Source organism: Ailuropoda melanoleuca, chromosome 14 (assembly GCF_002007445.2).
Source record: "Ailuropoda melanoleuca isolate Jingjing chromosome 14, ASM200744v2, whole genome shotgun sequence".
Lineage (NCBI taxonomy): Eukaryota > Metazoa > Chordata > Mammalia > Carnivora > Ursidae > Ailuropoda > Ailuropoda melanoleuca.
In genome coordinates, this window is record NC_048231.1 from 20,992,191 (window position 1) to 21,011,371 (window position 19,181).

Genomic DNA, 19,181 nt, shown 5'->3' on the forward strand with positions numbered 1-19,181 from the left:
GTAGATCATTCCATATCCCAGCGAACCAGTCTCTCACTCCTAGGAATAGGTCAGTCCTAAAGAGTTGTTTCATTTCAGAAGGTGGTGTTATGGGTGGGAGTAAGGGTACCCACCTAAGTTAGGTTAATGGTATTAATAATCTTAATGAGGGACATTTCTATGGAAATAAAAGTAAAACAAAAGTTAATGGTCCCAACAAATTATAAATTCAGTTTTTTAATCCAGAGGGCAGTCAGTCAAGATTTCTAGATGTCAGGCTCAAAGCATCTTTAGGTAGGGTAGTAAGGACAGGCAGTAACTATTGATAAAACTTTTGGTTTGTAGTTTGAGTGTCTCTGGCGATAGCATTGGACATTCTGGTGAAATTTTTGAGTGACCTACATAGCCATAGGTACAAAGAGTTTCCATACATGATCTGTTATGGTGATTCCCTAAAAGTTTTTATCACCATCCAGCTTCAGCTAATAGGACTTTGGGAAATAGGTAGTTTTTGTTTCTGGTGATGCCAAGTCAGGAAGAGGAGAGAAACACTGGATACATTAACAAGTGACAAAATGCAAAAATGGCAGAATCCGATTTACGAGATGAAAATAGTTCAGAGGTAATGAACATTCACAACGGTGGGTAACACTTTTTCACTGAAACATTTTTCTCTACAGTCATTTCTCCCAAAGATAATCCAAGACTATTTTTATTTGCAAAAATAAATCTAGTCTTATTAAACTTGGCCTAACTATTTATACAAGTGCCAGAAGAAAAGGTTATTGGTTATATAGGTTCTTTTTAAGTCTGCTTTGCAGGGATCCTCGAAAAGCTCAAAGTTAGTTCAAAGTCAGAAAAGACTTTATTTAGAATCTGATTTTGGGAAATTTATCAAAAATGTCAAAAGATTTGAACACTTAATTAAATAAGATCTTTACCATCTATTTAGCCAAAATGACAATAAAACATTTTAAAGACAAATACAGATGGTTACATAGATGTGAACAAAACCCTCCACTCTTTTAATATTAAGATTAAATTTTCTTACAAAATCTAAAGACCTTATAAAGACAACATGAAGCACAGGAAATTATTTTGATAAAACACAGAATCTTTGTTTCCTAGGCAGCTTTCTTAAAAGGTAACCAAGGACCTGCATATCCTGGCAAATAAAAAGCCAAGCAAGGCTATCAGGACACAAAACAAAACAAAACAAAAAACCCAAACAAACAGGAAAGCAATAGCTGTCCCTGGAGGGAAAGGATCAATAAACAATGGGTACTCAAAGCTAAACTCACAAGGGTCACAATCTAAAGAACTAATTCTTATGAATATTTTTCCCTGCTAACCTGAATTTGGAAAGGAAGGGGCAAGGAGAAATGTTTACGTTCCTCTCTTGACTAAGCACTAAGACAGATCTAGGAAACTGACATGTTAAGAATTCTTACCTTCTACTGGCTTTCTGTCAGTTGTCCCAGACTTCAACTGCAGTCTTCAAGGTGAGTGGAGTATCCCAGCCTTTTACTATCCAGTCCCCATCACCAGAAACTGTAGGGGAGGAAAATAGTATGTTTTTCCTTCTACCCTTCTACTTCCTCAGCTGGGGCTTTGTTACAAAAGACAGATTAACAAGAGAAAAACATAAAAATTTATTTAATTTTTTTATGTGTCACAGAAGCCTTCATAAAAAATGAAGACCCAAAGAGATGATTAAACCTGAGCATTTTTATGCTAGTTTGATGAAGAATGGAAAGTCATGGAAAAATATGATAGAACCAAAGGGTATGAACTAAGGGTAATGAACTGAAGGAAGCTTAGCAAGGTTTGTTCGTTCAGGTTCCTTTGGTATTTTCAGAGATAAGGCTATAGACAGGGCACCTGTCAAAAGAGGGTCTTATGACATGCTTCAGAGGAGAAGAGGAATCAGAGAGTCCTTCCTACACCTGCTGTTTCTCAAATTCCTCCAGCTTAAAATGTTCAATATGCTAAGTTACCATGTTTTGGGATACTTGCCCTGAACTACATTAACTGTAACTTAATCAGTAGTAGGGAAAGAACTTTGTTCAAACTTAAAGTGTGTATGTGTTTGTGTGTGTGAAAGAGAAAATTCAAGAAACATGAATTACATATTTCAGAAATTCATATATTGGGAAAGGATATAAACGTTATTTGAATCTTGAATCCTTTTTTTATTATAATAATTTTTTTTAGTATATTATGTTAGTCACCATAGAGTACATCCCTGGTTTTTGATGTAAAGTTCAATGATTCATTAGTTGCGTATAACACTCAGTGAACCGTGCAATACGTGCCCTCCTTACTACCCATCACCAGCCTATCCCATTCCCCCACCCCTCTCCCCTCTGAAGCCCTCAGTTTGTTTCTCAGAGTCCATAGTCTCTCATGCTTCATTCCCCCTTCTGATTAATCTGAATCTTGAATCTTTTACTGGAAGTCTATTAAATTGCATTTAGATGGATTTCTGTTCCAAGTCAGACTTCTTAGATACCATCGTAAACTTACTCTAATTTTCTTCTCAATTAAATATGTCATTTTCCTTTGAACACGGAATAAACCCCTCAATTTTTAGCCAATGAAAGTTACAAATTAGGTCCACATTACCTACAAGCAGTATATGCTGTCTTTGATAAGTATGCCCTCAGATCCATGTCTTAGGACATGCTGTATACATAGACTATCTTTGAGCTTGAGAAACTCAGTCTCCTTGGATGATATGCAACAGGTGTGCATCCTATCCTTTGTTTTCCTTTGGCACGGCCCCATTTTCCTCGGAGATTTTAATCAAATGACTTGTTCTCATTTTTTTTTTTAACTTCAGAATCTTGGATCTGGACCAACACCTTTTAATCAATCCAGTTAAGGGAATGTAAGTGGGAGACCTATGAGGAAGGCTGGGTAATTTATGGGACTTAAATTTTTGAAATCATATAAAGGCAACAATGGGCTTCACGCTGAAACACCAAGAGCTAACAATTTACCCTTTTGTCATTCACATCACCCCCCCAAGTTAATAGATCCTTTTACAAACTAATTTGGTCCTGCTGATGCATTGATTAGGCAAATTGTAGATATATTTCTTGATAGACAGACATGATGTACTAGGTAAAAGGAACTGCTATAAATATAAGGCCATTAGTAATGTGATGGTGAGGTGTTGGGTGAGGGGAAGTGTTCTCTAATCTTGTGATTAGGTCTCAGTCTTTTAGTGAGCCTGTGCCTCCAGACTCTGAACTTTACCAGTGTTTCTCAGTTGTTGTTGTTGTTTTTTTTTTCCTCTCCCCTTAAGTAGCACAGGACTGCTAGAGTGACCTGAAGTTGGGTATTTTCCCTTCCCCAGGTCAGTTAGGCGCTGGTTAATAGTGTTCTCAGAGGGCAGGCCTGGGTAAGAACTGTGTTCTCTGGTATATGTCCAAATGGTTCCTTTCCCCCTCCCTTTGCCAGAAAAGCAAGGGGATATTTTTTTCTTAATGCTTAGAACCTGTTTGAGCTCCTGGAGGTAAATCTCACAAAATTGTGGAGGTCCCCCTGTGACCGGGTCCCCCTGGAAATTTATCAGCACTGCCTCCGGCAATTCATCAATCCCAGTAGAGGTTTCCTACCCTGACATTGGTTCTCCCTGTGGTTTCCATATATCAGTCTCTGCTCTGGGAATCTGGGACTCTTCATTTGCCTGGCTGTCTTGGGAATAGCAGTTTGCCCTGTCTCTTTCCTTCTCCTAGAAGAGTTGTTGAGTTTTCAGTCTTTTTAGTCTGTTCAGTTCTTCACTTATTGTTAAGAGGGAGAAGTGACTTCCAGGCTTCCAGAACCAGAAACCAAAAATTCCAAATGCATTTCAGTGACTGCAAAAATTAGTAGTTCAAAGAATTCAGAGATCAAGGAAATAGATTGTTGAGGGAAAAAACCCTGCAGCCTAGAAGGGAAGCACACAATTTTAGTCTAATACCTTTAAATAAGGTAGTAAATGGATGGTATGTGATTACCCATATTTATATGGCGAAAACAGACCCATGGAGAAGATGGTAAGTGTGGTGAGGCATTGTCTTTTTGCAAAGTGAGTTAGGACACCTTCTTCCCTATAGTATTCTATCAAGCGTTACAATATTAACAAAAGGAAGTCAAAAATGGAACATCTTGGGATGCCTGGGTGGCTCCGTTGGTTAAGCGTCTGCCTTTGGCTCAGGTCATGATCCCAGGGTCCTGGGGTTGAGTCCTGCATCAGGCTCCTTGCTCAGCAGGGAGCCAGCTTCTCCCTCTGCCTGCCACTCCCCCTGCTTGTACTCTCTCTCTCTCTCTCTTTGACAAATAAATAAATAAAATCTTAAAAAAAAAAAAAAAAAAGGAACACCTCGGTGGACAGATCCTGAAATGCATGAAGATGTCTTATTACCTATAAGGAAAATAATATCGGCCTTCTGAAAAGTATCCAAAAAAGCAAACTGGAAGAAAAGCCACAACCTTTAAGTTGCATATGTGATAAAGATGTCACAAGAGAATTAGCTCCTTGTTAGTCAGTTATTTACAAACCGTAGCAAGTGGATAAGATCAAGGTAATGATTGAGGAGACCTTTGGTTGGGCAATAAGACTGTAACCATACCACTATTTTTAATTTCTAAGATATATCACATGCATTTAATGCTCTTAATATGTTCTTCATGTATATTCCAATGACATTCCAAGACATTTCCATTGACATGTGCATGATATGAACTCAGTAGTCCTAATAAACTTATGAATATGTTACATTGCCCTCCAGTTAATAATTTGAATATGATGTCAAACAAAGCTTACGAGTTTACTGCAAATTCAAAGTTTTGAAGTTTTATTTTCTGCATTTGAATCCCACTTTCAATTCTTGTTTTGTTGGGGGAAAACTGTATGTTTGTTTTTCCTTGAGTATTAATTTTATTGATTATGTATGATGAAATATATATCGTAAGGATCGCCCTGCTTCTAATAATGTATTGTTCATAATTAAGGTGACTTATTATAAAAATCCAATGATTAAATCTCTAATTGTATAATTTATTTTCATAGGAAGTTTACAGAGACTCATCTGAAAACCATTCCCAGTCGTGCATTTTCAAATCTGCCCAATATTTCCAGGATGTAAGTCATTTTTCTTAATATAAATAAAAGTTTGCAACTGTGCCATGTTATTTTCTAAATGTGTTCTATCAGAACAAATAATTGATATCTATTGTACTTGTATAAGTCAATAGCTACATCTCCAATGTATATGAAAAGCTTTTGTACGAGATGTTTATTTGATTTTGTGACATCTCTAATCCCAAATTCCTAAATGATTTCCTAAACCTACTGCAAATTTAAATTCATTTGGTCTTGAGAATTTAGTAATTCTCCATTATTTTAATGTTATCTTGGGATGTGGCAAAAACCTTAGCCAGGGATCTCTCCCATAAACAGATTTATATATCTATCTCTAGTTCATCTCACCTAGTTACCAATTCTTGATTCACTTTTTACCACTAGGACACATGTTTACATTTTGTCAGAAATGTACATAATGATTTCAGACTTCCCTCACTTAAAAAAATAATAATAATAATTCTAAATCTTAGAAAACTGAATTGCAATACACTCAAGAGCAAGGATAAAAAGGACTTCCATAATGAGTTAAGAGTATAACTGTGTATGAAATAAATGCAGGCCTTTCTTTGTTTAATGGATTCTGACAAGCAATGAAGATAATTCAGGCACACCAAATGACAATACACCCAGGAGCAACCTGTGTGACTTGGGCTAAATTCATTCATTTCATGATCATTTTTATCTATTGTGTCATTTCAGGGGTATTTGACATTTTTAGTTGTTAGAGGAGGGGGCTACTGGCCTCTGTGGGCAGAGGCGAAGGATGTGCTAAATACCCTACAGGGCACAGAATATCCTTCCACAACAAAGGATTTTCTAGTCTCAAATATCAGCAGTGCTGCAGCTGAGAAAACTGTCCCGGCTAAACATCTCCGCAGCCTTTGATTCTCCTGACCAGCCCTTCCTTTTTCAAATTCTTGTCTCCTTTGATTTCCTGGATATTGTTCTCATCCTTCTTTTTTAACATCTTACCTTAGCTACTCTTCCTCAGTCTCCTTTCCCAGCTTCCTATTTCATTTCATTCAATTCTTTAAAGATCAGTTCATTCTTTATTTTGTCCCAGTGCCTTTATACCCTCCTTGAATGAACACTCCCATCCCTTTGCCTTCAGTATTATGTAACACAACTCATTCCTAAATGAGTGTCTCCAGCCCTGACTTGTTCTTACAAGTCAGGCCTGCTTTAGAAGCTTCCTTCCAAGTATCATCATCTTGAGTCACTTCAAACAGCAAATCCAGAACAAACCCATCATCTTCCTGCTAAACTGTTCCTTCTCCTTCTCCCTTTAATGGCATGACCATTTAGTGACCTATAAGCTAAACACCTCAAATTCCCCTTTTACTCTTCTTTTTTCCTCAATTCCTATATAATTGCCTATCTGGTGTCTCTACTTGGATGTTCCAGCAGCTTGACCATTACTTTATTCATTCATTCAACAAACATTTATTGAGCCCTACTTTGTGTCTGGCACTTTGCTAAATGCTTCACATACAACAGCTGACAATACTCATGGAGTTTCCACTTTCCTTCCTAAGAGAGTGATAGTGCTATGATGGGGTCAGTCATAGAGTGCTACAGAACTCATACAAGAAGCATATTATGTGGATGGAGAGTGTGGTCAAGGAAGACTTCCTGGAGGAAATGACACCTAACATGTGATCTGCATTATCTGGGTGGTGGGAAGAGGGGGGAGGTAGAAAGATAGTTCCAAGCAGAAGGGGAAAGCTGGGCTGTCGGTTAAATTAAAATAAATTTGTTGAGGCTGGAGCTTAAGCTGGGAGAAGGGAAGTAGAGAAAAATGAAACCAGGGAATGAACAAGTTCAGGGCCTTGTGAACCATATAAAGCAGTTTGAAATCTTCCTTAAAGGCCAAGTCACTGAGTGGTTATAGGCAGGGAAGTAACACATCAGGTGCTTTAGAAACATTCCCTTGTGCTATAGAAAGGGAGTCCAATGGAGTAAGACTGGAGACAGGAAGCTAGTGAGGAGGTTGATCCAGTGTCCCAGGAAGAGGAGATGGTGAACTGAGTGCTGATGGTTGAAGGGAAATAAAGTGGGCACATGTGAGAAATAAATAGAAAGACCCAACAAGCTGGAAAGTTGATTGATTTGGAGGTGGAGGGAAGTGGAGAAGAATTCCATCCAAGTGTCTGACCAGCCCATCGGTGTGGTTGATTAGCATATTCACTGCACTAGAGAGTGTTCTGGTGGGTTTGCTGTGGAGGGTCAGGGAGCAAGTTAGGAGTTCAATTTGGGGCATATGGCATTTGAGGTGCCTTTGAGGCATCAAGCAAGCTATGTCCAGCAGACATCAGGACACAGACATAATTTTTCATTCATTCATTTGACAAGTATTTATTCAGCCCCTACTATATGACAGTGACTATTCTAAGAGATGAAGATACATCAGGGAACAAACAGACAAGATTGATGCCCCTGTGGCATTTACATTTGAATGGAAGGAAATAGACAATAAACCAAAACCATAATAAATATATACTAGTTTATAAGGGAATAATGGATGTGGTTAAAAGAAAAAAGCAAAGTAGAGTAAGGAAGACTGGAAGTCCTGGTATGGGGGATGCTCAGGGAAAGACTCAGGTAGGCGTTTTTTGAGATTCGAGAGTCATAAACAGGCAGATGTAACTGAGACCAGGGAAGGGCATCAGGAGAGAGAGAGGCTAAGGAGAGTGAAGAGCAAACAATTTTAAGAGTATGAGGTGCCTGAGAAAGCAAGAAGGGATGGGATCCAAATAGGGGAATTGACTTGCTACAGGAAGATTGTCATTTTTTACACTGTCACAAGAAAGTAAGTAGTAAGAGATGAGGCAGGTGCAGGTAAATTAATAGGCTTATTGGTGGAGAATTCAAGGAATTCTCATCTCGAGGTTTCAGTCTTTCCTACAAATTATTAAAAGATAATCTTCTAATATTGAGGGTGAAGAGTTAGAAATTTGAGGTTTGAAATAAAAGTGATGGGCAATAAAAGAGGGAGGGTTGGTTGAGATATACAGGACACCCAGGCAGATTTGAAGACCATGTTGAGACTTTCTCCATGGAGACTATGCTGGATTCTCCAATCTGGTTAAATGTTCCCTGATCCATATCAGTGTACTTATCACTCTACATGCTAATCCCATTTACCTACCTGTATCACCTAGTACTGTGACTTCCTTGAAGCTAGGGAACAGATCTGTTTTGTCAATGCCCATTTACTGACACAGACTAAATATTCAACAGATATTTGTTGAATGAAAGCACACAGAGATACATAAGTAATCATTAAAGATATGATATGTGTAGAGGGGAAGAGAGAAATCATTTGGGTGATCCTAGATAGGTTTGCCTGGGACAGGACAAATTTCCCCCTATTATTCAGGTAAAATTATTAAAAGCAGCCTGTGTAACTCACAAAAATATCCTAGTTTGGATGATAAATGACATGTCACTGTACTGATTACATAAGATTTATAGGCTAAGAAGAAATTTGAGAAGAGGGGGAATTTGATTTTTCCTATTAATAAAAATGGGATAAGCAAGCAGGGAATCACTTCTTTCATCCCACTGAATAAACGGTTCCTACATGTTGTCTTCACAACTGAGCTATAAGAGCCCTTTAAGGATGTATAATTCAGTTGGAGAACTGGAACTTCAGTTATTGTGACATGGGCAGAATGACCATCCCAGTAACCGACTGAGAAAGCTTCACACTTCTAAACTAAAAAATTCAGGAGAGAACTTAGAGCAATAGATAGGACCTAAAGTTAGGTAAACAAGTTTGCAGCCTTCAAAATTAATCTTGTCCTTCAGATGGCTCAGCTTTATCCATTATAAATCTTTGCAAACCCTACACAATAAATTAATCTTTTCAATGTCTTCCATTGTTTCCTCTAGGTTAAAGATATACTTGGATCAAAATAATTTATGTAATGTTATCCACAGGTGGCAATGGCTTGGGAGACCTGATAAATCAAAGGCTAATTGTTTAGAGAATAGATAAATCAAAACAGAAAGAACAGGACCATTAGAATTTTCACAATGACCATGACAAAAACTCAAATGAAATAGTCAGAACTCCTCTCATAAACATTGTGTTAATGAAAATATTTTGCTTACAGACTAATTCAAACTATAGATGAGTTGTCCTAAACCCTGCCTGCACATTAGAATCATCTAGGATGCCTTTTAAAAAATAAAAGTATTTGCACGTCATCCCTTACAAACTCTGACTTAATTATCCTGCATCATGTTTTGGACATATGTAAATTTTAAAAGCCTCCTGGGTAGTTCAACTGTATGGCCAGGGTTGAAGAATCTCTGCTGTGACTACAAGTGGACACCATCTATTAATTCTTAATTTTCCCATATATCATAGAGATGTCTCTCAATAAAAAGCAGTCATTGAATTTGGCTGCATTAGTCATTCTCATTACAAGAATAGAATTTGTGGAGACTATTTGAAACAATATTCCTACATATTCTTGACAAGTTGTACTTAGAAGTTTCTCTTTTCATACTTAAAACTTTTATTTGAGTTATCTTTTGCTTACGAACGTTCAAGACAAATCTTGAATGTTCCACTTCATCAAAATAAAGAAGAGAAGTCTTGAGTGGACGTGGAGTCACCACCCTATGTAGTGTTCCACTATAGGATTATAGATTTCGCATCTTTGAAACTGTATTTCTAATCCCATGCTGTCACGTACTCCATTAAAAATGCCTCTTTTGTAATTCTTGTGTTATTTTCTAATGTCTTTCATTTTCTACTATTTTGAGTAATTCATCTATTCATTCATTCATTACCTTCACATATATTTATTGAGCGTCTACTAAATGCCACACACTATGAAAGGCACTCAAAATTCAAAGGACACCCAAAACAGGCACAGTTTTCTATTTCAGAGAATGCATAGCCTAATCAGACAATAAAAATCAAATATTATCCAAACAATAAGAAAGTTGCACTGTGGTAATTAGTGAAAGGAGAAGTTCTTGGTGCAATGAGATATACTTAAGGGAAATTTGACCTAATTGGGAAATTTAGGGAAAGCTTCTGAAGAAGTGTAGTTGAATGAAACCTTTAGGGGTGAATAGGACCTAAAGAATTGGGAAGCTTTCAGGTATTGCAGGATCTGGAAAAAGTATAACTAATTTTAACATAATTAGGGAGAAATCATGTTGCCTGATCTGGGAAGCCCCTGACAAAGCAGTTTCATCAAGATTAGTATGTTTGGGGTATGTATGGCATTCACAACCCTACTAACTGTCTACTTTGCATTATATTTTTGTGACATTCAGCTACTTGTCAATAGATGCTACTCTGCAGCGGCTGGAATCACATTCCTTCTACAATTTGAGTAAAATGACTCACATGTAAGTACAATGAAAAGTGCGGCATAGACTGCGCCATAGCCAGTCTTGATTGGTAATTCTAGGGCTCTAGATGGTTGTAACAGCTGGGTTTTTGACCATGGGTCAAAACTTCCATTTATGATTAAATTCTTCTCACAGTTTATTAATCCATCCAGAATTCCACTTCCACAGTTCAGAGGTAAAGACAAGGGGCACCTGGGTGGCTCAGTCAGTTAAGAGTCTGCCTTAGGCTGAGGTCATGATCCCTGGGTCCTGGTATCGAGCCCCACGTCAGGTTCCCTGCTCAGCGGAGAGCCTGCTTCTCCCGCTTCCTCTCTCTCTGTCTCTCTCTCTGCCTGCTTGTGCTCTCTATCAAATAAATAAATAAAATCTTAAAAAAAAAAAGAAAGGTAAAGACAAAACTAGAAGTTCTCTTCTGAAATTGTCATTTCATTCTATTACTACTGTGTCAGCTGATTTCATTGGTGTGGATGTCAGTGAGTCAATAAATATTTACTGACTACTGACTTGATTCCAGGTCTGTGCAAGATTCTGCAATCTAACATTTTTTCTCAATTAGGAAAGAGAAATGTAGCTTCATGGGATTAGAGCAGGAGTGGGGTTAGGAACTCTGGCTTTGGAGTTGGTTAGAATCAGGTTTGAACCCTGGCTCCTCTGCCCACTCACTATCTAACCTTGCACAAACATGTAATCTTTCCTAGCCTTACATTCCTTATTTGTAAAATAAGGGTAATAAGAGTTTCACCTTCATATGGTTAGTATAAATATTGAATGATATATTGCATATAAGCCCATGCCTAGCATATTAAAACCAGTCAGTACACTTCACATGTAATTATTCTATTTCTCTAATACATTACAATCAATTAAAAGGTGTACATAATCACATTATACTCTTCTAAGGAGCCATTTAATTTTATGAAATGCTATGAAATATTAACTATTTTCATGAAGAAACAAAAACCTATTATGTATAAATACTATGTTCTAGGGGTGCCTGGGTGGCTCAGTCAGTTACGCATCTGACTCTTGGTTTGATTCAGGTCATGATCTCATGGGTCATGAGATCGAGCCCCTCATCAGAGTCTGCACTCAGTAGGGAGTCTGCTTGAAAGAGTCTCTCCCTCTGCCCCTCCCCTGGCTCTCTCTCTCTCAAATAAATAAATCTTTAAAAAGAAATACAGGGGCGCCTGGGTGGCACAGCGGTTAAGTGTCTGCCTTCGGCTCAGGGCGTGATCCCGGCGTTCCGGGATCGAGCCCCACATCAGGCTCCTCTGCTATGAGCCTGCTTCTTCCTCTCTCACTCCCCCTGCTTGTGTTCCCTCTCTCGCTGGCTGTCTCTATCTCTGTCGAATGAATAAATAAATAAAAATCTAAAAAAAAATAAAAATAAAAATAAATAAATAAATAAAAAATACATACTATGTTCTAGACACTATGCCAAACATTTTGTTTTCTGTATTTAACCCCCTCATTTAAGGCTCAAAAAACAACCCTATCAAGCAGAGATTATTTTTCCATTATTTATATAAGAAAAATATAAATTCATAGAGGATAAGTACGTTTTCCTTAGTCACACAGTTACTAGGCAGTAAGAGCAGAATTTTTATACCATAAATGTATTACTCAAAAATTATTATCCTATGCACTATATTATACTGCTTTCAAGAACACTGAGGCTCAGAACGTTACTTCCAGCTATTGTAGGCAGGCTTACATCAGATCAACCATTACTCTGAAAGCAACTAGAAAAGATGGACGGAAAAAAAATCTTTAAGGGAATTTAAGGGGAGAGAAGCAAATCCCAAAAACAAGATTAGATTGTTTCCTCTTGTGGTGTTTTGTGAATTATAAGCAACTGAGAGGCCGAGGTTGAACAGAAGTTTAGGCAATCTCATAGGGCTAGCAAACCAAAAACTGGAGTTCAGGGTTTATGAAGGAGGGTGGCTCCTTAGTAAACAAATGCCCCAGGATTTTAGTTGCGATCCCTAAAAAGCTTCATCCCATAAGTTTGGAATAATGGGAAATAGATCAGCCCTCATGAAGGCTAAAGCCTAGCTATGAATCAATAAAAAATAACCAGGCATACAAAACAAAATGAAACAAGAATATGTGGAAAAAATCAAGAGAAGAAAACAAACAACAGAAAATGATCATAGGAGATTCAAATATTGGCATTTTGGAGTACTGGAGTAATGAGGCACAGACTTTAAAATAACTATAATTAATATATTCAAAATTTTAAAGACAAGATAGAGAATTTCAAAATAGAATTAGAAATATAAAAAAGGATCAAATAGAACCAATAACTTAAAAATTCAATAACTGAAATAAAATCTAAACGTGAGTTTGACAACAGATTAGACACAGCTCAAAAGAGAATTAGTAATCTGAAAGATAAGTCAGAAGAATATATCTAGCCTGCAGCATGGAGAAAAAAAGAAAATTTAAAAATATATGGCACAGTAGGGGTGCCTGGGTGGCTCAGTCAGTTGAGCATCTCTTAGTTTCAGGTCAGGTCATGATCTCATGGGTCATGAGATCAAGCCCTGCATTGGGCTCCACACTCAGCAGGGAGTCTGCTTGAAATTCCCTCCCTCTACCTCTCCCCCCATGCTTGCGTGAGTTCTCTCTCTCTCTCTCCCCCACCTCAAATAAATAAATAAATCTTTAAAATATATGGCACAGAAAAAAATCTAGCATACCTGTCATTGGGTCCCAAAAAAAAGAAGAGAGGGAGAATGAGAGAAGCAATGTTTGTAGAGAATTTTTTGAAACTCCTAAGGGAGCCAAGTTGCAGGTATAAGAAGTACTGGAAACCCCAACAGGATAAATACAAAGAACCACATCAAGGTACATCATGGTAAAGGTATTAAAAACTAAATAAATAAAATCTTTAAAAAAAAAAAAAAAAAAAAAAAAAAAAAAAAAAAAAAAAAAAAAAAAAAAAATAAAAACTAAAGACAAGGGATGCCTGAGTGGCTCAGTCAGTTAAGGGTCCAACTCTTGGTTTAGGCTCAGGTCATGATCTCAGGGTCCTGAAATCGAGCTCCACTTTGGGCTCCCAGCGCATTAGGGAGTCTGTTACCCCAGTCTCTCTCTCCCTCTGTCCCTTCCCTCACCCATGCACGCTCTCTAAAATAAATAAATAAATCTTTTTTAAAAAACCCAAAGACAAAGTAAAAATTATTAAAAGCAGCCAAAGGGGGGGAAAATACACACAAACTTTCAAAGAAGTAGCAACAAGATTAATAAGCTGATTGTTCATTCAACAGAAAAGGTAGGATCCATAAAAACAATAGAAAGATACCTACAATGAGAACAACAAAAATAAAAATAGTAAATATCTGCCAACCCACCAAAAAGGATTCTTTGAAATTAAAGGCAAAAGAAAGACATTTCAAGCAAATAAAAACTGAAAGAATTCATTAGCAGTAGGCTCATATTAAGAACCTACTAAAGGGAATTTTAAGGCTCAAGAAAAATAATGCTAAATGGTAGCACAGAAGTACAGAAGGAAATAAAAAACAACAGAAAAGGTAAATATAGATGAACCTTGGCTGCACAAAACAAAAAATATCTTACTGGGTTTAAAAAATTGTCAGTCCTTTCACTGCATGATGGTGCGGGATCATGAAACTGCATGCTGAAACCATACAAAGCGATCTTAATATCAGTGAAAAAAATTACGATTGTTTTGTGACTTTAAAAAATTTTTATCAAAACAGTAAAACCTCTCTTACTATTGGTATGAATGTATAGAGAAAGGAAAAATAGTAAACTGATACTTATTTAGCATACTGTAATTTTAAACTTTAAAAACATTTAGAACTAAAATGTTTTATTTCTGGGGCACCTGGGTGGCACAGCGGTTAAGCGTCTGCCTTCGGCTCAGGGCGTGATCCTGGCGTTGTGGGATCGAGCCCCACATCAGGCTCCTCGCTATGAGCCTGCTTCTTCCTCTCCCATTCCCCCTGCTTGTGTTCCCTCTCTCGCTGGCTGTCTCTATCTCTGTCAAATAAATAAATAAAATCTTTTAAAAAAAAATAAATAAAATGTTTTATTTCTTTGTAAAATACTTATCAAGAGTAGTTTGTACAGTGCATGCTTTTTTTCCTCTTTACTATGTAACTTGCAAGAGCATCACATCGATGTCTTGGCAAACTGTCATACTTCTTTCTAGATCTTTATCAGCTTCCAAAATGTAATTCTCTGTTCTTTCAATGTCATAAAATATTTCTAAGAGTTCCTTTAATGTGAATTTTTTTTGTCAGCATCATTTCTTTTAGGACACCTTCATCGTTTTATTTGCAACCACTTTCCTCATTGATGTCTACAATTTGCCTTCACTAAGTTCCTTTGATTGAATATCTAGTGTCTCTCAAATAGTGGCAGTATCAACATTTGCATGGTCAGCTACTTCTCCTATGACTCCATTTACATTTAATTCAAATTTCACTTCCAGCATTATCATATTTTGTTTCTTTGCTGCTCTTTCATCTCTGCTGGTCAGTTCCCTCTTTCAATTATCCACTTTTATAAAATGTCACATGGGTTTATCACTGGAAGACAAGGAGGCAATACAGCTGCACAAACTGAATGACAGATGCTCCGTGACCAATCACCAATGACTTTGAAAGAAGTGGTGCAGTTGGTCACCTATCATGACATGCATCTGTTATTTACATAGTGATGTACACACTGAAGAGCTAGCAGCAAAGTTTGTACTTTGTGCAATTATTCACAGTTGATATATTGTGGTAGCCACAACTTGAACCAGGTTGCTGGGACCAGCTATTATTTAAATTTAACTAAATATTATGCATACTGAAACCATGCAAAGCAAGAACTACCTATATTCACAGAATTAAAAATACACAATAGCAAATAAACAAAGGTTGAGAGGGTTATACATGGTGTTAAAGTGTTCTAAAGTCCTTGAGTTGTCTGAGAAATGCTAACAGTACTAACTTATATTAGATTTTATAAATAGCGAATACATGTTTTATTTTTAGTATTTTATTTAAATTCAATTAATTAAATATAATGTATTATTAGTTTCAGAGGTAGAGGTCAGTGATTCATCAGTCCTATATAATACCAAGTGTTCATTACATCACGTGCCCTCCCCAGTGTCCATCACCCAGTTACCCCATTTCCCAACCCAGCAACCCTCAATTTGTTTTTTTTTTTTTTTTAAGATTTTATTTATTTATCTGACAGAGACAGCCAGCAAGAGAGGAACACAAGCAGGGGGAGTGGGAGAGGAAGAAGCAGGCTCCTAGCGGAGGAGCCTGATGTGGGGGCTCGATCCCAGAACACTGGGATCACGCCCTGAGCTGAAGGCAGACGCTTAACGACTGTGCCACCCAGGCGCCCCCTCAATTTGTTTTCTATGATTAAGAGTCTCTTATAATTTGTCTCCCTCACTGATTTCGTCTTGTTTTATTTTTCCCTCCCTTCCCCATGATCCTTTTTTATTTCTTAAATTCCACATATGAGTGAGACAATATAATAATTGTCTTTCTCGGATTGACTTATTTCTCTTAGCATAATACCCTCAAGTTCCATCCACATTGTTGCAAATGGCAAGATTTCATTCTTTTTTTTTGACGGCTGAGTAGTAGTCCATTGTGCTTGTGTGTGTGTGTGTGTGTGTGTATATATATGTGTGTGTGTGTGTATATATATATATACACACACACACACATATATATATATATATATACACACACACACACACACACACACACATATATATATATATATATCATCATCTGTCGATAGACATCTGGGCCCTTTATCCATTCATCTGTCGATAGACATCTGGGCTCTTTCCATAGTTTAGGTATTGTGGACATTGCTGCTATAAACATTGGGGTGCAGGTGCCCTTTTGGATCACTACATTTATATCTAACTCCCATACTGTTTTCCAAAGTGGCTGCACCAGCTTACATTCCCACCAGCAGTGTAAGAGGGTTGGTTCCCCTTTCTCTGCATCCTTGACAACATCTGTCATTTCCTGACTTGCTAATTTTAGCCATTCTGACTGGTGTGAGGTAGTATCTCATTGTGGTTTTGATTTGTCTTCCCCTGATGCCGAGTAATGTGGGGCATTTTTTCATGTGTCTGTTGGTCATTTGGATGTCTTCTTTGGAGAAATGTCTTTTCATATCTTCAGCCCATTTCTTAACTGGAGTTTTGATTTTTAGGTGTTGAGTTTGCTAAGTTCTTTATAGATTTTGTATACTAGCCCTTTATCTGATAAGACATTTGCAAATATCTTCTGTTCTGTAGGTTATCTTTTGGTTTTGTTGACTGTTTCCTTTGCTGTGCAAAAGCTTTTTATCTTGATGAAGTTCCAATAGTTCGTTTGCTTTTGTTTCTCTTGCTTTTGGAGACATGTCTAGCAAGAAGTTGCTGCAGCCAAGGTCGAAGAGGTTGCTGCTTGTGCTCTCCTCTAGGATTTTGAGGATTCCTGTTTCACATTTAGGTCTTTCATCCATTTTGAGTCTGTTTTTGTGTATGGTCTAAGAAAGTGGTCCAGTTTCATTCTTCTGCATGTGGCTGTCCAATTTTCCCAACAGCATTTGTTAAAGAGACTGTGTTTTTTCCATTGGATATTCTTTCCTGCCTTGTCAAAGATGAGTTGACCGTAGAGTTGAGGGTCCATTTCTGAGTTCTCTATTCTGTTCCATTGATCTGTGTGTCTGTTTTTGTGCCAGTACTATACTGTCTTGATAATTACAGCCTTGTAATAGAGCTTGAAGTCTGGAATTGTGATGCCACCAACTTTGGTTTTCTTTTTCAACATTCCTTTGGCCATTTGGGATCTTTTCTGGTTTCATATGAATTTTAGGATTATTGTTCCAGCTCTGAAAAAACTTGATGCTATTTTGGTAGAGATTTCATTGAATGTATAAATTGCTCTAGGTAGCATAGACATTTTAACAATATTTGTTCTTCCAATCCATGAGCATGGAATGTTTTTCCATTTCTTCGTGTCTTCCTCAATTTCTTTCATGAGTGTTGTGTAGTTTTCTGAGTACAGATCCTTTGCCTCTTTGGTTAGGTTTATTCCTAGGTATCTTATAGTTTTGGGTGCAGTTGTAAATGGGATCAACTCCTTAATTTCTTTGTTCTGTCTCATTGTTAGCGTATAGAAATGCAACAGATATCTGTGCATTGATTTTATATCCTGCCACTTTGCTGAATTCCTATACAAGTTCTAGCAATTTTGGGGTGGAATCTTATGATACACATAAAGTATCATATCATCTGCAAAGAGTGAGAGTTTGACTTCTTCTTTGCCGATTTGGATACCTTTTGTTTCTTTTTGTTGTTTGCTGAGGCTAGGATTTCTAGGACTATGTTGAGGAGCAGTGGTGATAGTGGACATCCCTGCTGTGTTCCTGACCTTAGACAAAAAGCGCTCAGTTTTTTTCCCATTGAGAATAATATTTACTCTGGGCTTTTCATATATGGCCTTTATGATATCGAGGTATGTTCCTTCTATCCCTACACTGTGAAAAGTTTTAATCAAGAAAGGATGATTTTTCTGCATCTATTGAGAGAATCATATGGTTTTTGTCCTTTCTTTTATTAATGTGGTATATCACATTGATTGATTTGTGGTTGTTGAACCGCCCTTGCAGCTCAGGAATAAATCCCACTTGGTCATGGTGAATAATCCTTTTAATGTACTGTTGGATCCTATTGGCTAATATCTTGGTGAGAAATTTGGCATCCATGTTCATCAGGGATATCGGTCTGTAATTCTCCCTTTTGGTGGGGTCTTTGTCTGGTTTCGGGATCAAGGTAATGCTGGCCTCATAGAGTTTGGAAGTTTTCCTTTCATTTCTATTTTTTGAAACAACTTCAGAAAAATAGGTATTAATTCTTCTTTAAATGTTTGGTAGAATTCCCCAGGAAGCTATCTGGCCCTAGACTCTAGTTTGTTGAGAGATTTTTGATTACTGCTTCAATTTACTTGCTGGTTATGGGTCTGTTCAAGTTTTTAATTTCTTCCTGTTTCAGTTTTAGTAGTTTATACAATTCTAGGAATGCTTCCATTTCTTCCAGATTGCCTAATTTGTTGGCATATAGTTGCTCAAAATATGTTCTTATAATTTTATTTCTTCAGTGTTGGTTGTGATCTCTTCTCTTTCATTCATGATTTTATTTATTTGGGTCTTTTCTCTTTTCTTTGTGATAAGTCTAGCCAGGGGTTTATCAATCTTATTAATTCTTTCAAAGAACCAGCTCCTAGTTTCATTGATTTGTTCTACTGTTCTTTTGGTTTCTGTTTCATTGATTTCCACTCTAATTTTTATTATCTCTCTTCTCCTGCTGGGTTTAGGCTTTATTTGCTGTTCTTCCTCCAGCTCCTTTAGGTGTAAGGTTAGGTTGTGTATTTGAGACTTTTCTTATTTCTTGAGAAAGGCTTGTATTGCTATATACTTCCCTCTTAGGACTGCCTTTGCTGCATCCCTAAGATTTTTAACAGTTGTGTTTTCATTTTCATTTGTTTCCATAATTTTTAAAAACTCTTCTTTAATTTCCTGGTTGACTCATTCATTCTTTAGTAGGATGTTCTTTAGGCTCCATGTATTTGAGTTCTTTCCAAATTTCCTCTTGTGACTGAGTTCAGGTTTCAAAGCTCAGTGATCCAAAAATATGCAGGGAATGATCCCT

The 19,181-nt window shown here is 37.2% G+C and overlaps 1 protein-coding gene across 1 annotated transcript in view; it reads left to right on the forward strand.

Annotated features, from left to right (window-relative positions):
• The window catches only part of TSHR (thyroid stimulating hormone receptor), a 160,976-nt gene that overhangs the window by 76,954 nt on the left and 64,841 nt on the right, over nucleotides 1-19,181 (forward strand). The window contains exons 3-4 of the mRNA XM_034643266.1: nucleotides 5,039-5,110; nucleotides 10,412-10,486. Coding sequence (XP_034499157.1) covers nucleotides 5,039-5,110; nucleotides 10,412-10,486 — 147 coding nt within the window. The remainder of the gene's footprint in view (nucleotides 1-5,038; nucleotides 5,111-10,411; nucleotides 10,487-19,181) is intronic.